At 45.5% G+C, this 25857-nt stretch overlaps 1 protein-coding gene across 12 annotated transcripts in view; it reads left to right on the top strand.

Annotated features, from left to right (window-relative positions):
* The window catches only part of LOC113029555 (receptor-type tyrosine-protein phosphatase mu-like), a 210631-nt gene that overhangs the window by 28666 nt on the left and 156108 nt on the right, over positions 1 to 25857 (top strand). For all 12 annotated transcript variants that reach the window (XM_026180460.1, XM_026180456.1, XM_026180458.1 and 9 more), the window contains exon 2: positions 1197 to 1310. In XM_026180460.1, the coding sequence (XP_026036245.1) occupies positions 1197 to 1310 (114 nt within the window). The remainder of the gene's footprint in view (positions 1 to 1196; positions 1311 to 25857) is intronic.

The following is a 25857-nucleotide window of genomic DNA, read 5'->3' as shown; positions in this document are numbered from 1 at the left end:
TGTGTAAACTTTGCTACAGTGTAGCTGCACCACAGAGCAACACTGCAAAGTTCACTAAACATAGATGTTTACATTTTTCATTTATATTTTATATTGCAAACATTTGCACTGTTCAGTATTTGCACACTATTTTATATTATTTTTTAAAGTCATTATTCAATACATTGTTATTGTTAACCCTTTAAAGCAGGTCAGAGCGGCACGCTCCGTTTTGTGTAACTATTTTTGAATCCCTGTAGAACCGGAACCATGTAAGCTAGCACAATAATTTTTTTTGCATATGAAACCAGAGGAATTGTACTTACATCTTATGCCATCAGCTTGTCCTCGGTCACGGTTTCCTTCCACATAAAGCTTTGCAGAAATTGCATAAAAAGCGCTTGCAGGAACAAAAACATAATATTCCAGAAACACGCTTTGCCGATCTGATCAGCTGTTCGTAACACTTCCCACATTGAAACAGACGTCAGCGCGAACTATCGCATGTCCGCCATTTCCTGCCCGAAACAGGAAGTGACGTCATTTTCGTGGAAAATGTAGTTTTTTACTTGTAGGCTTCAAAAGCCTATACTGGTGTTTTTATAAGTCATGTTTGACTTTATGCTTTTCTGAATAGTTTCTGGGATGCTTAGAACTCGAATTGCACTGCTGGAAATAGTTTATTTTGATGCACCTGCTGTTTTCTTTGCAAATTTGCATCACAGGATTGTTTTTTCGTTTTTCCTGCAGTATATAAAAATTGCTGTATCTCCAAAATAAAACTATGAAGACACTCAAAATAAATTTCCTGTTGTTGTAAACTATTTTTTGCAACTTTATTGTATTTAAAGTTTTGAGGGATAAACCTCTTAAATTTCTCCAAGTAGAAATATATGTAAAAACAAACAAAAACGATTTTCAATTTTTTTGTAGTTTATTGCACTTTTTTGCAATGAATGTAGTTACTATGGGCTATAACAGTTGTATTGATGCATAGCAACTTGAAATGCTCCCACAAATGGCACTACAACATGTAAAAAAATAATATAAGCTCTGGCGGACTTGGTTCTATGGTAGGTCTTAAAGGGTTAAATAAATATCATCAAATAATCGAGATCTCAATTTCAGTGAAAATAATCGTGATTATCATTTTTGCCATAATCGAGCAGCCCTAGTTTCACCTAAGGTAACTGAGCATCTGTCTGTCTCTTTTTCAGCTTGTCTATCTGGTCGGTCTCCTGACTGCACGCTGGTCCAGTCCAAAGAAGATGACTTTGACTGGGAGCAGGGAGACACCCGAGACCGATTGGCCACCCCCTGGATCCCTGCAGGTACTGTTTGTCTTTCTGAAAGCACCGTCAGGGCCCCGCAGTCCTCCTGCAGTCCTCCTGCAGTCCTCCTGCAGCTCAAAGGTTCCCCGGGTGCTCCTCAGCACGATTCCCTCTAAGCTGAGCGCATGACTGCTGACAGCGTCTCCACATGCAGAAAATCAGCGAAATAAAATAAATACATGTATTTACTTTAATTCCAATTCAGGCTGTATTTTTTTTTTGTGCGCAGCGCAGATTTTCTGTGTGGGAACACCATGTCAGCAGTGTGCGATTGCTCATGCGCTCAGCTTAGAGGGAACATTGCTCCTCAGGGAACCTTTCTGGGTCTCCTGAAGCTGGGTCTTGGTGGTGCATGCATGTCTTCCTCTGACTCTTAAAAACCCTGAAGTACGTTTGTGTTGTGACACACATACATTGGTCATCAGCATATCTTTGCCTCTCCGGTTCTGCTGTTGCTCATTTAATCAATCCTGTGCTCGATGAGCCGAGGCTTATAAGTACTTACTGTTTACAACAAGGTGCAATCCTCTGGGTATGTCGTTAAACAGCTCGAAGAGATGCTTGAGTCTGAAAACAAACTCTGGACTACTGAAAGCAGGAACGCCGCTCTAAATGGGAAATGGCTGCATCAACCAGGTGCAAGCCTGATCCAATCACAGAGCGCCAGACCGAGCTGTGTACGCATCAGTCTACAACCAAGCCCCCAACCCTTTGTCAGACACACGGGCTTCACACCAACGCCCCTATAAATGGCATGTTTATGCTCTGCATGCCTAATGGCGTTACCTGTCACTGCGTGCCACACACCTGTAACACGGTCAGTTAGGCTAACCTCGGTCGTGACCGTAATTCGTCCCGAGCAGCCGAGGACGGCGATCGTAACCAGACAGAGAGGGAGTGTTCTCCCTATAATCAACTATTGTACAGGTCCTTAAACACAGCACTGCAGCGCTTTGCACCTGAAGGCAGCACTGAGGGAAAAGCTGCTGCAGCCTTCCTTTTGTCTGCTATTGACCTGCCACTGTGTGTGTGTGTGTGTGTGTGTGTGTGTGTGTGTGTGTGTGTGTGTGTGTGTGTGTGTGTGTGTGTGTGTGAGCGAGCCGCCATTTGTCACATGCTCACAGAGGTTACCCTGCTGACGAATGAGAATGCAGCACTCTTAAATCACAGAGCCAATCACGTGAGAGACAGGCTGACCGAGGACACACAGAAAGGAGGTGGTTACTGTCCTGTTTAATGTGAGTTATAGAGGAGGTGGAGGAGGAGGAGGCGAGAGGAGAGTTTGTCACCTTTACTCTTTTCCAATAAAAGAGGGTTTTTGTGTGTTTCACTGTGTGTGTGACTAATTGCAGCCAATCCAAGCAATCAGAGAGCAAACAGCTTCTCTCCCAGTGGACACACACACACACACACACTCCTCCTCGCTTCGATCTCCTCCTGGCTGATGTGTGGAGCAGTGAGCAGGACAAGACAGGGCATTAAATCTAACACACCCTCCACAGCAGAGGCCAAACTCAGCCTTCTCCCAGCTGAGCTTGCTTCGGAGGAAAAACTGACCAATCTATTCAATTCAGTTTTATTTATACAGCGCCAAATCACAACTACAGTCTCCTCAACGGCGCTTTATATTGTACAGTAGACCCTACAATAATACTAGAGAGAAAAACCCAACAATCATATGACCCCCGATGAGCAGCACTTTGGCAACAGTGGGAAGGAAAAACTCCCTTTTAACAGGAAGAAACCTCTGGCAGAGCCAGGCTCGGGGAGGGGCGGGGCCATCTGCTGCGACTGGTTGGGGTGAGCCTCAGCTTCACCCGAATCTGAAGCTGAGGTTCTGTTTGGAGGTGATGGGTTCAACCAGAGACAGCTGTTATCGGGTCAGAGTTCAGAGCCGCAGTTTGTTAAAGCTGTTAATAAACCTCACTGATCTGGAGACAGTCAGTGTTAAAACATCTGGAACATGTGGAGCTTCGTGGAAGCACAGACACAAAGCAGTAACATGCAGGAGTGATCTCAGCTCGTTTGTCAATTTCAGCAGCTCACATCTGATTCTTTAAATCAAATATAATGTTTCAGGCCAACGGCAGGCGGTGCTTAATATTTATTTGATATTTGTTCTGGTGCCTTTGGGCGCATGCCTCTCTTCTGTCTGTGTCCAAGGCTGCCGAGGACCAGTGTCGCTCCACCGCCTTTACTCTAAAAACAGACACTTTATCAATGGGACTTCTGCATGTGATATCGGTGGGAGGAAAACATCCACACAGACAGCATTCTCCAGTGAAAGTGGTGGTTTAATACTGCAGACACACACACACACACACAGAGCTGCAGCGAAGAATCGATTGACCAGTGATTGCAGGCTCCATTTAATGTTCTTATAAATGGTACAAGTTCAATCTAATCTGAGCCATGTAGCGCCGGCTTGCTCTCTGCTGTCAGTGTGAACAACAGTAATCTTCCCTAATACTCTTTCCTGCTGCACACACACACACACACACACACACACACACCGTCTCAGCCTCTGGACTGACTATGTTTCTTGCTCTGATTTCTTTCTGTCGTTAGCTGTTTGTTACTGCTCACGACGAGCTGATAAACTTCATCCCCTCCTCATCGTCAGCCTGTTCCAGCTGAGATTTTTAGATCATTTAACCTGATCCTGGAAAGCAACTTTGCTAATCTTTCTCTTTGGTGACTAGCACGTCTGGTCAGCTAAAAATAAACGAGTCCAGACCAGATCAGATGCTGGTAACGCCATGACATCACGGGTATATTTAGCTTCCTTACAGACCAGCTGAAGCAGCTGAGTGCAGTGAGCCAACAGTACAGTAATTATTAGTTTTGCAGGGAAAGCAGTTGAGGCAGTGGAAGATGTTCCTGAGGTTTGTTTCTAGTTTGTCAAGTTGAAAACCAGATGTTCATAAATAACAGTCTTCAGAGCCTTTCAGTGTTCCCAGTTCAGTTAGTCTGGTCCATTTCTACAACCTGTTTACTCAGTTTATTAATAGCTGGGTCAGTCAGACCTGCAGCCAACAGTGACAACAGGAATATCAGGGCGCGTTTCCAGAGCTGTGAGAAAACAGGCTTGAACCCAACAGAGTCTGGACCTGAACCCAACGGGGTCCAGATATGAACTCAACAGAGTCTGGACCTGAACCCAACGGGGTCCAGATATGAACCCAACAGAGTCTGGGCTTTAACCAGCTTTCTCTTGGAAATGAGGTGCACATTTCAATGAGACTTTTTACCCGTATAAATAAAGGATAATAAATACAACCCAGCAATGTCCAGTCCTGATCGCCACACGGTCTAACCTGACTAAAGGATTCTGTGAGTAAGAACAGGAGAACCATCCAGGTGAACTGTTTATTTGCACCTATGATATTATACCTCAGGGAGGACACCCCTACAGCAGAAATAAGCACTGTTTGGGTCTTTAGAGTTAATTTTCCCCATTATAACACCTGTTCACATTTCATTAAGGCTTAAACTTTATTAAGGACGTGGCTTCTCGTTTAAGGTTCATAATGAGGTCAACATAAAGATTAACTGTAAGTGATCCACATTTTGCTCTACAGGTTCATTCTGCTGTCTCTGGACAGTTTTTAATTGATTCATTTGCAGGAGGACTTTGACCCGAGTCAGAACCTTCAGATGTGGCCCACTGGTTCTTCACAGGTGCTGTGGTGGTGCTGTTTGCTGGTTCTATGAGGTTCTCCGGTCGTTGTTTATTTCTGTTTTTTGCTCCAATAAGGGTGGGGATACACACACACATGCAGTCACACACACATGCCTTTTGGTGAGTGTGTGTGTCTCTGTGGGGTTCAGGGTATATTAATATTTCTAATAGGGCTGTTATCAGCTCACTGCCAGCTGTACACAGCAAACACACACACACGCAGGGAGGCTCCAAGGCAAATATATACACTACACACACACACACTCGGTCTGTCTGTTGTGTGATAACTCCCACAATGCCTTTCTGTGTCAAAGAGACCTGGAGGTCAAAACCACTTTTTTCTCTCTGTGCGTGTGTGTTAAAAAAATACAAGCTGTTGTAAACAACACACACACACACACACACACACACACACACACACACACACACACGAGTGTGCAGACACACAGTTTGTGGCTTTAAAGTGAATTTGAAAAGAGATTAGACACACACACACACACACAGCTGCAGGTAAACACTGTTTAAAGGTGGGTGAGAGAGAAGAGAGTTTAAAGTTTGGACTGTTTCACAAATAAATGAGAGAAAAGAAAACTCAGTGTGTGTGTGTGTGCGTATGTGTGCGTGTGTGTGCGTGCGTGCGTGTGTGTGTGTGTGTGTGTTTTGGGTTAATTAGTGTGTTAAAGGGTTTATCAGCGTGTCGGCATGCAGTAGATTCACTCTTTGAACATGACTCTGTGTGTGTGTGTGTGCGTATGTGTGTGTGTGTGTGTGTGTGTAGTGTATAAAGCCACTATCAGCATCCTGCCAAAAGCAATTAAAGCCTCATTCAGGGAGTTTAAACACATGGAGTGACTGCAGCTGAAATCCGACCAATCAGAGGAGAGGTCACACTGACACACCAGCTCCCCATTGGCCGATTTAAGTAAATGTGGGACTGCTCCTTCAAACCTGTTGGCCGGGGATTCTGCCCGACGTTTGTGTGGATGCTTTCAGAAAGTTTAACACACATTCGCCGCCTGAAATAAACCTCTGAGAGCAGGAAACACACACACACTTCCTGCTGTGTGTGTGTGTGTGAGAGAGAGAGTAAATACGGTGCAGCTGCCTCTCCTCACGTCTCGGTACAGCTCGGGTAATAGAATTACTGCCTCCATCTGCGCGCGTGTGTGAGCTGGGTGTGAGGTGATTGGTTTACAGATGGTAGGGGTCGTATATTATTGGCCCACAGGTGAGAGGGGGCGGGAGGTTAACGAGCAGAAGAAACGCCAGGACACGAACGGGGGCTGTGTGTGTTTGTTTCTCTTTCTGCCTATGGTCTGATTGGACGATAGCGAGAAAGAGGAGGCGGAGCTGTGTCTCAGGTGCAGAGAGTTTGAAGCGCTCGCTCGGGCCTTTGAGAACGTGATGAAGATCAAGTTTGGCCGAGTGTTCGATCCGAGCGCCTCCACCTCCTGCAGCTCTGATTGGTCGGTTTGGTGTTCACTCACTGATTAGCAGCAGCGTTTTCTAGCACCACCACAACATGCCTCATTCACACTTTCATACAAATACTAACATTCACACTCCCATGAATGCATCAGCAGTAACTCAGGGTTCAGTGTCTTGCTTGAGGACTCTTTGGCCTGGAGCAGCCAGGGTTTGAACCGCCGACTGGTAGACGATGTACCTCCTGAGCCACACCCACCCGTGTCTTTCTCCACCCATAACCTGCACCTAAACGCAGACAAACAGAGCAGACCCCAGCCTTGCTCACAGGATCAGACCCTGAGCCAGGCCCCTTGGGCCCACTCACACCTCATACCTGAAATCTTTCTCTGCTGAATCACACACTGCTGTTTGCCCTGCAGCATGCCTCAGTTACTACAGAAACAGCAGACACACACAGCACATGCGTGTGTTTACCCTGACACACCTACAACTACACACACACAGATGTGTGACCAAAGAAGTCAGAATAATCCCTAGGAGCTCCACAGACACGTCCACACATCAGCGACGTCATTCACCTTTGAATGAAGGTGTTTCAGTGCCTACATGTATCAGCTGACAGCACGCTGACACATGTGACCATTTCACAGTCCGAGCTCTGACTCTGGGTTTTTCAGGCTATGACGTGCTGGGAACTGTGACACAGTTAATTCTGCAGAGTGGCAAAAAACAAACACAACAAACTGCTGTCATCATTTTACAGAAACAAAGAAACATGGCATTACATGACTGTAACACAGAGACGTCCAGGTCACACAGGAAACGACCATAATCCAATCATTCTGCCTCATTTCTGCTCTGCTCTACTGACTCTTTGATGTTTGAAAAATGTCCTTCAGAAAGTGATGATGAGGATGATGAAGATGGTGAAGATGGTGATGAAGATGGTGATGATGAAGATGATGGTGAAGATTGTGATGAAGATGGTGATGATGAAGATGGTGATGATGATGGTGAAGATGATGATGAAGATGGTGAAGATGATGATGATGATGATGATGATGATGATGGTGAAGATGATGATGAAGATGGTGAAGATGATGATGATGATGATGATGATGATGGTGAAGATGATGGTGATAATGGTGATGATGATGGTGATGATGATGATGATGATGATGGTGGTGGTGAAGATGATGATGATGATGGTGAAGATGATGATGGTGAAGATGAAGGTGATAATGGTGATGATGGTGATGGTGGTGATGGTGGTGATGGTGGTGGATTGTGTTCATGTGTGACTGATGGTTTGAATGTATTATGTCAGTATTTTATGATTATATCTGAAATGAAATCAGAAAAACAAAGTGAGTCTTTTAACACCAGGAAACTGAAAACCTCATCCTGAAAACAGCTCTGATGTTTGTCAGGAAGACAAATGGGGTCTTCTAATTGGCTGTAGATGAAGGTTCAGTCAGCTGTTGGGCCGTGTTAAACATGGAGTGAGGCGCGAGCTGTGAGACAAACACTAATCAGCCGCAGACGCACAAATGGCTGATTTGAGAATAAACTCATCACAGCTTTTGTTCTCACTTGCTCTTCATCAGTCTGGATTGTTCTTGCTCCTTCCTCCTCCTTCTCCTTCTCCTCTTCGTCCTCCTCTTCCTTCCGTGATTAAACCTCATGTTTTTCTAATCGATTCTCCTCAAGGTCCATTGATCCACTGACACATGCACACACATTAAAACGCTCTGGTAACCAGGAAATGAAATCAAACACGAGTCTACGCTCAGGTTAAAATAGTCTCTGTGAGGAAATCATCGTTTGAAGGTTGATCAACTTTCCCAGGAAAATGCTCTGAAAGATGGGGAAGCTACAGAGTGGCATGTGGCCACAAAGCTTTTTGTGTGTGAAACATCCAAACACACACTCAGATACCTGCTGATGTCATTCACATGGAGCTCCGCCTTCTTGGACGCTCTGTTACTACAGTGACCTCACAGCAGCCATATTATTGGTCACATGATATCATTAAAAGGCTCCAACAACACACCAAAGCTCCAGCTCAGGTGAAGCTAGCCGAAAGCTGTCACCATCCACCTGTCAAAGAGGCCACGCTCCTAATAATGCAAACGTTAAGCCTACATGTGTAATGAAGTGGCATCATCAGGCTGTGAACATGTTTATGTGAATGTGGAGTCAGTGGTACGAATCAGAACTGCAGCTTTAGCTTTTTAGTTACAAATAAGTGAAAAGTCATTAAATGTGGTTTCTTTATCGAGTCTTTATTTGTCCCAAATAAGCAAAGAAAATGTTTGACGGCTCCACAGTGACCCCACCTCACCAAACCATCAAGCGATCAATCAGAAAGTCATCTGCAGATGAAGCGATGGCAACATTGAAGCGATACAACATAACTGACAGCTGACTGAAGGAGTACTGCAGTACAGTTACCATAGAGACGCCCTTCAACCCGCACACACGCTCGCTGTAAGACGACCGATTTAAATTTCATAGAAACTTTGCAGAAAGATGAAGGGAAGTGAAAGCAGTGAGCTCGGGAGATTGACAGCTGTAGTCGTGACACGGAGATGTGAAGACACAATAATGAGAGCGCGCGCACACACACACACAGAGGAAGAGGGTGCATTCAGAGTTACTGAGCTTTAACGCAAACGTCGCGCTTTTATTCTGAAGTCTTCCAATTACAGATTTCCACTGTCGACAAAATGAGCCATTTGTTCTCACACACACACAGATCAATTATGGATTTACTGATTTATTACACTAACGAGCACCGTTTATTTTCTTATCTCCTCTTGTCAGTGATGATTTCCTGTTGTTTATTTTTTTATTTTTTTATTTTTGTGTCCTGTCTGGCACTGTAGCAATCAGAATTATTATCTGAAGGCCAAGAAAAATACCCAACAGATTTACTTTCCAAAGTGGGCCTTTTGCTATACTGGCCCACTTGATTCTCAATGTTTATTTGATCTTTATTAGTTATTTTTATTCTAAGTTATTGTAATCAGGCCAGACTGGACTCGGGGACGGGAAAGAAAAAAAGAAGAAAAGTTCGGAAGAAAGTTAACAGAAGGAGAGGGAAAGAAAACGGAGAAATAAGATAGAGAGAAAAGACAATGAAAATCTGCTTCATCACCTTTGTCTCTTTTTTTTCCCCTCTTTATCTTTTCCTGGATCACCTGTTGAGACAAAAAGAAAACAAGCAGAAGAAAACGAGAGCAATACAATAAACAACGTCATGATGATCTATGGGAATATAACAGTAAATATTAAATATTAAACATTATTATGCAGCACATAAGATCGACAGCGCACAGTGTGCTTTGAGGTAGGAGCCAAAAAGGGTGTAGTTTGTGTGTGTGTGATCACCCGTGTGTACACCTGTGCGCATGGATGCGCTTGTTTTTAAAAGGTTCCTTCATGTAATGATCTGTTAGAGGGTGTGGGGGGGCCACAGCCCTGTCCTCCAGGGCATGAAGCAGGTATGGAGGAGATCCAGACTCCAGACATCCAGAGGCCCCCAGAACACAAGAGACCAAGGACGACCAACAGAGGGGCAGCCGCGCCACTGTCCTAGAAAGAGCTGAGGAGAGTCCCAGATGAGGGCTCACTCAGCAGCTGCGGAGCAGAAGCCAGGGGGAGTTGCAGTGACGTGCCCGGGGGCTCCGCCGGCAGCCAGCTGCTCCAGAGTGACTAAGCCCCAGGCCGAGAGAACGAGGGCACCCCACCCCCAAAGTGGCCCGAGCGAGCCCCAGGCTCCAGGCCCCGATAAGCAGCCACCAAGGAGTGAGCCGGTGTGTACCTGGACGCCCATCAACGGACACAAAGACCCACCAACGCACCGATGTCTGAGGGCGTCTGCCACCGGCAGGGGAAGTGGTGGGGGGAGATAGGCCTCCTTATCTTGGAGGGCCTGAGATGTCCCCAGAGCGGTGGCGTCTGACACCCAACCTGACATATAGACACAGACATACAGGCACACACACATACAAACATCCATTCCCACCCTCATGCTCTCATATGCACTTACTCCACACTCAACCAACGTGGAGACAGACATAAAGAGACGCTGTACACACGATCACACTCCCCAAGGGTACTCTAAGAACCGGGTCTAGGTACCCTTGTCCCTGGAGGGGGAAACTGCACCCAGACCCAGGTGGTGTTACCCTTTTCCCTGGGGTGGGGAGAAGCAGACCGCCCCGACTCCGCAGCAGCAGGGAGGCCCCACACTCCAGATCCCAGTTGGACGGCCAACTCCCCCTCCCAGCCCCCCTGCTCCAGCAGGCCGCAGAGAACGGGGGTGAGAGAAGACTCCAAACCTCCCTCCGCCCGCTCATATGTAGTGTTGATGCATGTGTGTTCTAAGGTGCATTTAAAACCCAGGAGGGCATGGAGCTACCTGCCAGAGAGCAGCAGGTAAGCGCATGGCCCCTCCTGCTAGCCCTCAATGTCTACGTGTATTTAAAATTGAGAGGTGGGCAACGACGCCAGGGGTGAGGTGTACACCCTGATGGTAATTTGGAGTCCGTGTAGCGTGCCCACCCCCAAGGTCCTATATGTATGTGTTATGAGAGTGTGAGTAATGTGAATGTCTAAGTTGTGGGATAAAATTGAGGCAGAGGCAGCCAGAAGGGGACAGAGGGGGGAGGCATCCCCCCCCCCCCCCCTGCACCCTGGTGACACACCTTTACCCCAAGGCCCTGCATGTGTGGGTGATTGTGGTGGAGCAGGAAGAGGGAGGCAGCTGGAGATAGGGAAGGAAAGAAGGGAGGGGCAAGTGACCCCTCCCTGGGGCCAGCTCCCCCGCTGACCCAAGTAGGCACCCCCATACTCCGCAACCCACCAGGGAAAGGGGGCCCAGACCCATCCGGACCGGGGCCCAGTACAGCAGCGCCGCCTGGCCCACAGAGCCCGGGACAGCCCACCTGACCCCACCACAGAGAAAACTGCACCCACCCTGTCATCCACTCATCTTCCAGACTACACGAGACAATAGACGCCCAGGCTGAGATCTTCCTCCATCTCTCCTGTATCTCCCCCTGCTGCAGAGAGTTCCTGAAGAGAGGAGAGCTCCTGCAAGATGTAACAACCTCCCCCACCAGTTGAAGAGCCCCCTAGGTGGCTCGATGCACTGGCGGCTCCCTGCGCCAGGGCTGGGCCCCCATACACCCACCTGCCCACAACCCCGGCAACACACAAACCAGGATCCAAGCCCCCGAGACCCAGCCAGGGCCCCAGCCCAGAGTCCGGCCCGTCCCGGACCCACCCCGGGGCAGCCAGGCTACTAGGTCAGTAACCCACATCCGTCAGCACAGACCCTCCCCTAGCCCCGCTGTACGCAGCCACGAGGAAACTGTCACCTAAGAGCCAACAGAGCCCTTAATAGGCCATGACCGCTACCCCAGGTTGAGCCCTCCAAGGAAGATGCTCCTAGGGAACTCCCCGACGCCCTAAGCCTGTCCCTACCCCCACACCAATCACAACAGCAAAGGTGGGACCAAACTATGACCCCCCCCACCCCCGCTAGGTGATGGAGCTGATCAAAGGAGCCCAGAGCAATTGATCTGATGTGGTGGCAGAGGCTGTATCAAGACTAATGTAATCTAATAGATAATTTCTATATTAGTTAGAATTAAGATTATATTTATTTTTCCAGTTCATGAGGACTGTTTTCTTGGCTATGCATAGGGCAGTGAAAACCATATGGGCGATATTCTTTTCTGAAGTGACATTATCTAAGCTGCCCAACAAACACACTAAGGGGGAAGTTGGAATGTTACATTTCAGACACTTCGATAAGTCTTCACATATCTCGCGCCAGAACTTCTGAACTGGTGGACAGAACCAAAGAGCGTGGATATAATTGTCCGGTGAATTGGTTTGGCAGTGTGAGCAGTTGTTGGTAGACGTAAAGCCCATCTTGAACATCCGATGACCTGTATAGTGCACTCTATGTAATATTTTGTATTGAGTTAATTGAAGACTGGGATTTCTGATTAGATGAAAGGTTTTTAAGCAAATCTGAGACCAGAAGTTTAGGTCTAAGTTAACTGATAAATCCGCTTCCCATTTTGCAATAGGAAGTGATATTGATTCATCTGTTTTAGAAAGCATTCTGTAAATTTTGGAAAGTAATTTTGGGGGTTTATGAGTAAGAAATTGTTCCACACTTTGTGGTGTTTGTAGTTCAACTTGACCCGGTTTGAATTTCTTTTTTACTATGGATTTAATTTGTTGATATTCTAAAAATCTTTTCTTGTTGATCCCATATTGTGTAACTAGTCCGTCAAATGAAATAAATTCTGTTCCTTCTAGTATATGTTCTAAATATTTGATTCCTTTATCACTCCAATCTGAAAAGTTTATCATATTATTGTTTTGTAATATGTCAGGGTTGTTCCAGATAGGTGTACGTTTGCATGGGATTAATGAAGACGCCGTCAATTTTAGAAACTCCCACCATGCTGTCAGAGAAGAGCTGATGTTGATGCTTTTAAAGCATTCATGTCGTTGGATGTTTGAGCTGATAAATGGTAGGTCTGAGATCTCTAGATTATTGCAAAGTGCTTGTTCTACATCTAGCCAAGGTTCATCTAAGAGGGTGTGTTTTAACCATCCTGAGATAAACTGAAGCCTGTTGGCTAAGAAGTAGTGCTGAAAGTTAGGCAGTTCTAGTCCTCCTCTATCCTTGGTCTTTTGTAGTGTTTTTAAGCTTATACGTGGGGGTTTATTTTTCCAAAGGAATTTGGACATACATGAATCTAGAGATCTGAACCAATCTTGTGGCGGTTTAGTTGGGATCATTGAGAATAAATAATTTATTTTTGGTAAGACCATCATTTTTATAGCGGCAATCCTTCCCATGAGTGATATGGGTAGACATTTCCATCTAGCCAGATCATCTTCTACCTTCTTTAAAAGTGGGATATGGTTTAATTTAGTTAGATCTGCAAGCTTGGGAGAAACATTAATACCTAAATATTTTATATTTCCCGATTGCAGTGGTGTAGAAGAGGAATTATGGAAGGAGCAATTAATCGGTAGGACTGTAGATTTTGACCAGTTAATTGAGTAATCTGATATTCTTGCAAAAGAGTTTATCAATTCAATCACCCCAGAGACATTGGTTTGTGAATTTTGGAGAAAGAGTAACACATCATCCGCATAAAGGCTGATTTTATGTTCCACGTTCTTGCATTTTATGCCCTTAATTACTGAATTCTGTCTAATTGCTGCTGCTAGTGGTTCAATAAAAATTGCAAACAGTGAAGGGGAGAGTGGGCATCCCTGCCTGGTGCCCCTCAAGAGACAGAAGCTGGAGGATGTCCGGTCATTTGTTCTGACACAAGCTGTTGGGGAATTATATAATATTTTTAACCAGTTTATGAAAGACGATCCAAAACAAATTTGTGTAAAGTTGCAAATAGAAATTTCCAGTTAACTCTGTCAAATGCTTTTTCTGCGTCTAAAGAGAATATTGTAGTTTCTAGGTTTTTACTGTATGAGTAGTCTATCAAATTAAGTAATCTGCGTGTATTTGTTGATGAGTGCCTACCTTTTATGAAACCAGTTTGGTCAGGATGAATTAAGGGCGGGGGGTTATTTTCTCCAGTCTCTTCGAGAGAGCTTTGCAGATTATTTTAAGGTCTACATTTATAAGGGATATTGGACGATAGCTTGAGGCATATACAGGGTCTTTGCCTGGTTTTAGCAGGAGATTAATGTTTGCAGAATTCATATTTGATGGAAGTCTGCCCTTTTCTTTGATTTCCAACAACGTTCTGTAGAAAACTGGTGCTAGAATCGACCAGAATTCTTTGTAGAATTCTGCAGGAAAGCCGTCTGGACCTGGAGCCTTATTATTGTGCATACTTATCAGGGCTTCCTGGAGTTCGCCTGGTGTCAGTGGTGAATCCAGTGCCATTGCTTGAGAGTCTAATAATTTTGGGAGAGTTATGTTGTCTAAAAACTGATCAATTTTGGTTTTAGATGGGTTTATTTGTGGTGAATACAACGTTTTATAGAAATCCCTGAAAATGTTGTTTATTTGTATCGGTTCATATATTGTGTTCCCAGATGAGTCTTGAACAGCACATATAGTTGTGTGAGATGTCACTCAGCAGTGAGCTGCTGACCAAAAAATAATCCAGACGAGAGTAGGAGTGATGGACATGTGAGAAAAAAGTATATTCCTTACTGGTAGGGTCAAATCAAATCAAATCAAATCACTTTTATTGTCACATCACATGTGCAGGAACATTGGTACAGCATATGTGAGTGAAATTCTTGTGTACGAGCTTCACAAGCAACAGAGTTGTGCAAAATACAATAATGTAAACAAGCAAAATACAAGAATGGCTACATCTGAAACTAATAAATATATGTACAATATATAATAGTATATGCATTTCTGGATGTGTATACTAAATATTTTTCTACGTGTGTGTGTGTGTGTGTGTACACATATTTTACAAATTAAATAGAGTAAACAATAAATAAAATATATAAAAATATACAGAGTGAGACATGTACAAAACAGTGGCATTACTGTACAGTATGGAGTGCATAATGTTAAAGTTCCAGTAGTGAAGCTGAGGTGTCTATGACGTGTTCAGCAGTCTGATGGCCTGGTGGAAGAAGCTGTCTCTCAGTCTGCTGGTTCGGGACCGGATGCTGCAGAACCTCCTTCCTGATGGAAGCAGTCTGAACAGTTTATGGCTGGGGTGACTGGAGTCCTTGATGATCCTCCCCGCTTTCCTCAGGCACCGCTTCCTGTAGATGTCTTGGAGGGAGGGAAGCTCACCTCCAATTATCCGTTCAGAGCACTGCACTACTCTCTGGAGAGCTTTGCAGTTGTAGGCGGTGCTGTTGCCATACCAGGTGGTGATGCATCCAGTGAGGATGCTCTCAATGGCACAGCGATAGAAGGTCCTGAGGATGCGGGGGCTCATGCCGAATCTTTTCAGTCTCCTGAGAAAGAAGAGGCGCTGCTGCGCCTTCTTCACTGTTTTGTTTGTGTGTACTGACCACGTAAGATCCTCAGCCAGATGTACACCAAGGAACCGGAAGCTGCTCACTCTCTCCACAGCAGCGCCGTTGATGGTGATGGGGGTGTGTACTTCTCTGCACCTCCGGAAGTCCACTATCAACTCCTTTGTCTTTGCGACGTTGAGGGTGAGATGGTTGTCTTGACACCAGTGGGTCAGGGCGCTGACCTCCTCCCTGTAAGCCGTCTCATCACCGTTGGTGATAAGACCCACCACTGTAGTGTCGTCTGCAAACTTCACAATGATGTTGGAGCTGTTAGTGGCTGTGCAGTCGTAGGTGTAGAGTGAGTACAGGAGAGGGCTCAGTACACACCCCTGTGGAGCACCAGTGTTCAGTGTGACGGGGGATGAGGTGATGCTGCCCAGTCTGACCACTTGGCGTCTATCAGACAGGAAGCTAAGGATCCAGCTGCAGAGGGAGCTGCTCAGTCCTAGATCCTGCAGTTTCCTGTCCAGCTTCGAGGGAACGATGGTATTGAATGCTGAGCTGTAATCTACAAACAGCATTCTCACATACGTGTCTCTCTTCTCCAGGTGTGACAGGGCAGTGTGTAGTGTCAGGGCTATGGCATCATCAGTGGACCTGTTGTGGCGGTATGCAAACTGTAGAGGGTCCAGTGAGTCGGGTAGTGCAGAGCAGATGAAGTCCCTGACCAGCTTCTCGAAGCATTTGCTCACAATGGGGGTCAGGGCTACAGGTCGCCAGTGGTTCAATGAGGAGATGGTGGAGGATCTGGGTACAGGGACGACGGTGGCCATTTTGAAGCAGGCTGGGACTACAGACAGAGAGAGGGAAAGGTTGAAGATGTGCGTGAACACTCCAGCCAGCTGAGCCGCGCATGACCTGAGGACGCGGCCGGGAATCCCGTCCGGACCAGTAGCTTTGCGTGCGTTCACCTTCCTGAAGCACTTCCGCACATCCTCCTCAGACACAGTGTGCGCACTGACGTCATCCGCGGTGCGCACACTGTCCGGTCTCGTGGTGTTCGCTGTGTCGAATCTAGCGTAGAATACGTTTAGATCCTCACACAGAGAGGCCGTGGTCTGCGGTGTGCTGGTTTTCCCTCTAAAGTCTGTGATCGTGTTTAGTCCCTGCCACATACTCCGAGGGTTGTCAAACTGTTGCTCCACCCTGTCCCTGTACTCACGTTTGGCTGCTTTGATCGTCTTCCGGAGTTGGTAATGTGCGTGTTTGTAGTCCGATGTGTTCGCGGAGGCAAAGGCGGTGCTCCGTGCCGCCAGTGCCGCGCGAACATCTCCGTTAATCCAGGGTTTTTGATTTGGGAAGGATTTAACTGTTCTGGATGGGACGACATCTTCCACACATTTCCTGATAAATCCACAGACTGAGTCTGTGTATTCATCAATGTCTCTGGCAGCCACGTGAAACATTTCCCAGTCCGCGTGATCAAAACAGTCCCGCAGCGCAGACTCCGATTGGTCCGTCCAACAGTGCACCGCCCTCCGGGTTGGAGCTTCCTGTTTCAGCTTCTGCCTGTAGGCGGGCAGGAGCAGGATGGAGCGGTGATCTGATTGGCCGAATGGGGCGCGGGGGAGGGCTTTGTACGCATCCCGGAAAGAGGTGTAGCAGTGGTCGAGTAGCCGATTTCCACGAGTGTTAAAGTGGATGTGTTGGTGGAGTTTGAGTGAGACTTTCTTCAGGTTTCCCTTATTAAAGTCTCCGGCTGTGATAAACGCTGCCTCTGGGTGTGCGGTTTCCTCGCTGCTGATCGCGCTGTACAGTTCCCTGAGTGCACGGTCAGTGTCGGCTTGTGGGGGAATGTAAACAGCCGTAATAATCACTGCTGTAAATTCCCTCGGTAGCCAGAATGGCCGGCACTTAATCATCAGGTACTCCAGGTCCGGTGAGCAGAAGGATTTGACCGGGTGCACGTTTGCATAATCACACCAGCTGTTGTTGATCATGAAACACACACCACCGCCTCTGCTTTTCCCAGTAAGATCCTGTGACCTGTCCGCGCGATGCACGGAGAACCCCGGTAGTTGTATTGCGGACTCTGGTACCTTGTCCGATAGCCAGGTTTCTGTGAGGCAGATCACGCAGCAGTCCCGCATCTCTCGCTGGAATGAGATCCGTGCCCGAAGCTCGCACAGCTTGTTCTCCAGAGACTGCACATTAGCCAGTAATAAACTGGGTAACGGTGGTCTGTTAGTGCACCGTCTCAGTCGAACCAGAACGCCAGATCTTCTCCCTCTGCGTCGGCGTTTGCGGCCTCCAGGGCCAGAGAACAAAGGCGTCTCAGGTGAGATGAATGGGGGGTCTGCGAACGGAGCGTCCGTGTTGCAAAACTTGAACTCCGGAAAGTTATAAGAAAGTCGGTCTTTTATGTCCAGTAAGATTTGTCGGTCGTACACAAGGAGACATGTGCTACTCGCGAAAAAATGAAGGAAAAGTAAAATTAAACACAGAAAAAAGCTGTTGCTTGGGGGAGCTCGCGACGAGGCTGCCATACTCGGCGCCATCTTGACTGGGGTGAAGGGAGCGCCATGCATCGCAAAGACCAAAGTCGCTCATATACTGTTTGATTATATTTGTGGACTGCCAATTACGCTGAGTTCCTGCTGTATGGAGCCTATCCATGTCTTCATTTAGTCCAAGTAGTCCAAGGTTGAGGTTGCCTCCAAGAACAAGTGTGCCATCTAAGTGTTCAGAGAGTGCACTGAAAAAACCGTGAAAGAATGAGGGATCATCAACATTTGGACCATATATACTTGCAATACATAGCTTTTTATCAAGTATAGATAGTTTAATGATTAAGAATCTGCCCTCTGGATCTATAACTGTATCGAGTACTGTGAAATTAATATTTTTATGTATTAAAATTGCTACTCCCCTTTGTCTAGAATTATAACAAGCTGAGAACACATTGGGAAACTCAGGTGTTTTAAGTTCATTCGAACCTCTAAGAGGTCTGTGGGTCTCTTGTAAAAGGACAACATCTGCCTGTAGTTTTTTGAGTTGGTTAAATATTTTTAACCTCTTTTCTCTGGAGCCAGCTCCATTTATATTCCATGTAATGAACCTCAGTGCACCCATAGATGTGTGTGTATAACTAGGGGTGTACGCTGTGTGTGTCGCTTAGACAGGTGGAAAGAATACATCACTTGTTCATAAATAAAGAGAAGGAGAGAGAGAAAAAATGTGTGGCGAGATGCTCCCTGAGTCTGACTATGTGTGTGCATATTTACTAATATGAGTACGCTTGGCTTAAGTGTGTGTATCCTGTAGGTCTGTGTGCACTGTCTGACTGATGTAAATGTGCTGCCGTTGAGCGCGTGATTGTGCGTGATCGTGCTGTGCGTATAATGTCGAAATAAAGGATGTTGTTTGTGGATGAGTCTGGAAGCAGGTGATCGAAGCAGTGAAAGAAAGTAAAAAAGAAAGAAACCAAGGACAAGGGTGAGCAGCATAAAAAGAAGAGGGGGAAAAAGAGAGAAAAAAAATTAGAAGGAAAAAAAAAACCCAGAAACATTTCAATCAAACCATTGATGAACCATTGGTGTTAATTCTGCGATCATATCACACTTAAGATGCGATTTGATACCGGTAAGTTAAACAGATGTTAATACAAGTTAGCGTGAGTGGATAGGGAAAGGGTGTAGCGGATTCTTATCTGGTGTGAGGTTAATACAGCCACCGAGTGATGTTGGGGTCGCAGTGAAGCTGTCCGTCCACGTACAGCCGGTCCACAGCGATGACAGCGCGGGAGCCCTTCTGGATGAGGCCGCGTCGGATTGGGAAGAGGACCCTGTGTCGTTCCAGGGGAACTGGTCGTTCACGCTGAAGTCGATTCCTTTTAATTTCCTGCCGTGGCTTTTCACCTGTTCCTTTTGTTTGAAGTGGCCGAATTTGGCCACAATAGGACGTGGTCTCCTGGCCGGCGACCTCACGTCCCCCAAGCGATAAGATAAGATAAGATAAGATAAGATAACCTTTATTAGTCCCACACGTGGGAAATTTGTTTTGTCACAGCAGGAAGTGGACAGTGCAAAAGTTATGAGGCAAAAATTAGAATACAATAAGAATAAATACAGTACACAACTGTACAGAATAGAATAAAAATACTATATACAGTAGAATAAAATAAAATAAATATACAATAAGATAAAAATAGAATACAAATACAAATACTATATACAACTGAGTAAAAATACAACGATGACAGAAAGGATTATTGCACTTAGTATTATTGCATATGTATGGATGTGTGTGCTTGATCAGTTAAAGTCTTTATTATGGAGTCTGACAGCAGTGGGGAGGAAAGACCTGCGAAATCTCTCCGTCCCACACCGTGGGTGCCGCAGTCTCCCACTGAAGGAGCTGCTCAGTGCTGTCACAGTCTGCTGCATGGGGTGGGAGATGTTGTCCATCAGGGATGACAGCTTAGCCGCCGTTCTCCTGTCACTCACCACCTCCACTGGGTCCAGAAGGCATCCTAGAACAGAGCTGATGCACTCTATCGAAGGCGATGTTCTTTACGGTGTCCTCCGGCATGTAATCTTGGAGAGCGTCTAAACTCTCCCCGTTGTCCTCCAGGGTGTTAGAGATGATAGGACAGATGTTGTTAGTTATATGACAATTGATTAGTATATTTGGTAATACTGAAGCTTAAAGAAACTTTGTTCAATTCTAAACTACCATTTGCTTTAATTTTCCGCCAAAATCTCCGGCGTCTGACGTCAGTTACAACCAGGGGCGGATCTAGATTAATTTTCTTAGGGTGGCATGAGGGTGGCAAAGAAATCAAATGGGGTGGCAAAATCAAAGCCTTTTTTTTTTCCCAAACATACGCAGGTGGTTACACATGGTTAAAATGATTCAAATGCAGTAAGTATACACGTTTTTCATATAAATATAGTCTATAACTTAATTATTGTCTGTAGCCCACATAATTACATACTATAGTTACATAAAACATGGTGATGGTATGTACTGTATAGCCTGTATAATAAATAAATATGTAGCCCAATAAGTATAAAATCCAGAAAGCTACACAACAACAGGCGTTTCATTTACAAACACAAGTCTAACTTAAGTTTCACACTGTTTTTGTTAGAAAACAATCACATTGTTACAGCTTAAATAGAAAAAAAATTACAAAATTACATTAACATTACACAAAATGTCAGAAATCTGCACTGTCATGAGCAAAAATTTAAACCTAATTTTTCATGATTTGTTGCATTAACCCACTGAGGTCTGAAATACAACCGGACATTTTTGACTCGTTTTGAGTTTACGTTTGTATTTCACCCTCAGATTGTTTCATTTTATTTTTTTTCCCCGTTGCCTTGTTTGGTATCTTTTCAGCTCAACTGAATTTAGTTGTTTTTTCACTGACATACTGCATTAGTATTACTGATCTGAAATCACACAAAGAACCTAAAATCTTAGCAGTATTTATTACTGTAAACAAAAACCACAGACATGTTGAGTAAATTTTTATAACTTGAAATGCAAATATAAAATGTACATTTTGTAAACATAAACAACTATTTATCTAAAAATGCAGCCAATACACCGTTTTTTTTTTTTTTCATTTTCTAAAACCATTTAAAAATATTACTAAAACTAAAATGAGAGAACAATCAGGTGTTGCAATAAGATGCCCCACAAATGATGTGTGCCAGTAAAAAACAAGTTTGTCCACCAAAAGACAGAAGAGCACAGGGACAAACCTGCAGGCCTGACAACAGCAGGTGTATCACTCTGCTGGTTTTCTACTTAGTGACAGTGTTTACGTTGCAAATGTGCATTTGTGACATTCATTAGTGCCCTCACTCACACACTAAACAAAACGACTACACAACAGAACAACTACACAAGATACCACAACACACTAAGTAAACACGCCACGCTAAACGTCACAAATCTCCCACATCTAAACTCTCTCTCTCTCTCTCTCTCTCTCTCTCTCGCTGTCGTTACCGTCACTCCCAAAACTTTTCCCTCTTCCTAAACAACCAAATCCCACATGTGGACTGTTTTTTTAAAATTGGTCGACATGGTGCATTTTTCCACTGATAGGAAAGAGGTGGCTTTTTTCCTTTCTTTACTGTTTTCACGCTGTCCTTAGAAAACGCTTAAAACACACACACACACAAACGTGACGACAGTATTTAGAAAAAAGCGTGGCTGATATATATTATCCTAACTCTGGATTTACTGGCCTGTAATTAAAATTTAAAAACTTTGAAGTCCGAACTTTCAATGTTGGCTGAAACAGAGACTCAGCGTGGCTTGTTGCTGTGTCAGCTTACATCAGTCATGTGATTTGGAGGTGCAGCGTGTCCGTGGACCACAGAGGGTTAATAACACTCACCTTCCTTCCATTTCCACAGTGTAACATCCACCTGCCTGTGTGAAATCTGAAATTCCCATGGTGTTGTTCAAAATGTGCTCTGGCACAATCATAAGCATCGCTTGCTACTGAAAACAAGAAAAAAGCCGGTCCACCTATGGGCTGAACCATTTGTTAATGGTGCAGGGGGGGAACACTATGCAATATATTCAGTTTTAGCATTTATATTCACTGTTGACTGTAACTACGCTCAAACTGTTAATGCTATCTTATTTTAATAAACAACACTGTCATATGCAAGACTGGGGTGGCACTTGGGGTGGCAAGGGATCATTTTAGGGTGGCACTTACCACCCCATGCCACCCTTCTATATCCGCCCCTGGTTACAACATGAGTCGCTTACCCTCAGGGTAAGCATCCCTGTGTCCTCAGGGATGTGTCCTCTCGCCACTGCTCTACTCCCTCTACACTTCAGACTGTGTGGCCATCCATGGCTCCAACACCATTGTGAAGTTTGCTGACGACACAGTGGTGTTGGGTGCCATCTCCAACAACGATGAGGCGGCCTACATGGATGAAGTGAAGAATCATCCCATCATCCCTGTGCCCAAGAACAGCAAACCCTCATCCCTGAACGATTACCGGCCAGTTGCACTGACCTCTATAGTAATGAAGGTGTTTGAGAGGCTGCTGAAGAACATCATCTCCTCCTCCATCCCAGACACCACAGATCCGCTGCAGTTCGCCTACAGATCCAACAGATCCACAGAGGATGCCATCGCCCACGTCCTACACACCACTCTCAGCCACGTGGACAAGAAACAGGGTAACTATGTGCGAATGCTGTTTGTTGATTACAGTTCAGCGTTTAACACAATAGTGCCCTGCAGACTGTTCACAAAGCTGAGGGATCTGGGACTTAACAGCCGTCTGTGTGCATGTGTGTTGGACTTCCTCACTGGCAGAACTCAGGTGGTGAGGGTGGGCAGGTGCTTCTCCAACAGCATCACCATCAACACAGGAGCACCTCAGGGATGTGTCCTCTCGCCACTGCTCTACTCCCTCTACACTTCAGACTGTGTGGCCACCCATGGCTCCAACACCATTGTGAAGTTTGCTGACGACACAGTGGTGCTGGGTGCCATCTCCAACAACGATGAGGCGGCCTACATGGATGAAGTGAAGAATCTGGCATCGTGGTGCCAGGACAACCACCTCCAGCAAAACGTCAGCAAGACCAAGGAGCTGGTGGTGGACTTCAGAAGGGGTCAGCACAGAGACTACAAGCCCATTATCATCAATGGAGCTCCAGTGGAGAGGGTGCAGTCCTTCAAGTATCTTGGTGTCCACATCTCCTCAGACCTGACATGGGCTGCCCACATTCAGGTCCAGACCAAAAAGGCTAGGCAGCGCCTGTATCACCTACGACAACTGAGGAAGTTCAGGGTCTCTCCAAAGATCCTCAGGATTTTCTATACAGGCGCTGTGGAGAGCATCCTCACACAGAATATGACATCGTGGTTTGGGAACAGCTGTGTGAAGGACCAAAAAGCTCTCCAGAGAGTGATCCGTACAGCAGAACGCTGCTGCAGGATTGCTCTCCCCCCGCTTCAGGACACCTACACCAGGAGATGCCGGACTAGAGCAGAACAGATACTGAAGGACCCGTCCCATCCAGGCAACAAACTGTTCCAACTTCTGCAATCTGGTAGAAGGTTCCGCATCTTCCGGGCAAGGACAGCGAGACTCAAGAGGAGCTTCTATCCCCAAGCCATCCGTGCCCTAAACACACACACCCGCCCTCTCACATCATCTATAATTGACTGAGACAGGACTCTCTTCCAGACACTAAACCAAGGCACAATGTACATTTCAATTCCTTTAATTTTAAATATGTTTATATTGTCTATCCTGTAAAATAGTCAGATGTCTATTCATATTAATGTACAGAATTCACCTGCTTGCTGCTACTACTGCACATTCACCCAGTGTATAAAAACACCCAGCACGCCCCTGCGGGCGGTTTATCCTTCAAGCTCGGGTCCTCTACCAGAGGCCTGGGAGCTTGAGGGTCCTGCGCAGTATCTTAGCTGTTCCCAGGACTGCGCTCTTCTGGACAGAGATCTCCGATGTTATTCCCGGGATCTGCTGGAGCCACTCGCCTAGCTTGGGAGTCACCGCACCTAGTGCTCCGATTACCACGGGGACCACCGTTACCTTCACCCTCCACATCCTCTCGAGCTCTTCTCTGAGCCCTTGGTATTTCTCCAGCTTCTCGTGTTCCTTCTTCCTGATATTGCTGTCATTCGGAACCACTACATCGATCACTACGGCCGTCTGCTTCTGTTTGTCTACCACCACTATGTCCGGTTGGTTAGCCACCACCATTTTGTCCGTCTGTATCTGGAAGTCCCACAGGATCTTAGCTCGGTCATTCTCCACCACCCTTGGGGGCATCTCCCATTTTGACCTCGGGACTTCCAGGTTATACTCGGCACAGATGTTCCTGTACACTATGCCGGCCACTTGGTTATGGCGTTCCATGTATGCCTTGCCTGCCAGCATCTTGCACCCTGCTGTTATGTGCTGGATTGTCTCTGGGGCATCTTTACACAGCCTGCACCTGGGGTCTTGCCTGGTGTGATAGACCCCAGCCTCTATGGATCTTGTACTCAGAGCTTGTTCTTGTGCTGCCATGATTAGTGCCTCTGTGCTGTCTTATATACACATATATATACTATATGTGTGTGTATATATATATATATATATGTATATATATATATATATATATATATATATGTATGTATGTATATATTAGGGGTGCAACGATACACAAAATTCACGGTTCGGTTCGGTTCGATACTTTGGTGTCACGGTTCGATATTTTTTCGATACAAAAAAATGTTCATGCATTTTTAATTTGTCATTTATTAAAATTATAAATATATATTTTAACTCAAAAGTACAGTTTTTAAATTTAACCCTAACCCTTGTGCGTGTTTTTTATTTTGACAGCGAATGCGCACCTGCGGACCACTTATGTGCAGCCCTGGTTATTTAGCTCATCATATCGCAGCCACAGAAATTATTTTGTCCATGAAACCATAAAGCTGCACTTTCTTATAGTCTGATTTGTCATAACTTCTCCGTTTTGTGGTAAGCTTTTCTTTGGCTGTCACTTCTTCACCCTGACCTGTCTTATTTGGCTCAGCAGAACTGAAATGCTTTTACACACTCACTCACATAAGCTCAGCGATTCTCTGCGCGATCAACCTCTCACATGTTTAAGCTGCGGGAGATTTCACTTGTCATGTTTGCATAGTAAGCTAACGATTAATAAGACGATGTCAGAGGAATTGGTGCACAAATTATCATCACTCACAGATCAGTGCTGTCGCTCTCTATACACAGTTCGCACGATTGCAAAGTGAAAGCAAAAAAACAAGCGCAAATTCAAACGCGACTTCAATATGTCACATATTGACAGTGGCTCACCGATGCCAATGACATAATTACCCAGCTACATTTCTGAAAGAATGCAAAAGCATTGACATATATTTTTCCTACAATAGCCCGACGGGCAGGGAAGAGAAAGATTTTGGTAGCCCGACTGAAAAAAATCGCTAGCTCCAGGACGTCGGGCTAGCGATATTGCGAGCCCTGTATCTGATTGAGGAATCACTCATCTTTGGAAAAGAGAGTTTATTACAGAGAAATGGCTCTTTCCAAAATAAAAGCTATACTATCCGCTTCTTCTGGGCTATATTCTCAGCAGCATATTAAACAGCTGTCTAAATGACTCGGCTAAAGTTAGTAGCATGCTTGCTTTTTTTTGTCTGCTTCCACTTGTCTTTGCACTAGGATGATGTCGGCGTAAATGTGCAGTCATATTCGTTGTGTTCCCACTAGTGCTTTCAGGTTAATCTCGTTGAAATGACCTTAACGCCACAACACGGCAAATCTCCGTTAACGAGCTACCGCCGATCGCCCCGTGCATGGGGCTAGACGGCCAACACGTTAACGAGCTAACTGCGCTAAC

Source organism: Astatotilapia calliptera, chromosome 9 (assembly GCF_900246225.1).
Source record: "Astatotilapia calliptera chromosome 9, fAstCal1.2, whole genome shotgun sequence".
NCBI classification, from domain to species: Eukaryota; Metazoa; Chordata; class Actinopteri; order Cichliformes; family Cichlidae; genus Astatotilapia; species Astatotilapia calliptera.
This window is presented reverse-complemented; position numbering and strand designations above follow the sequence as displayed.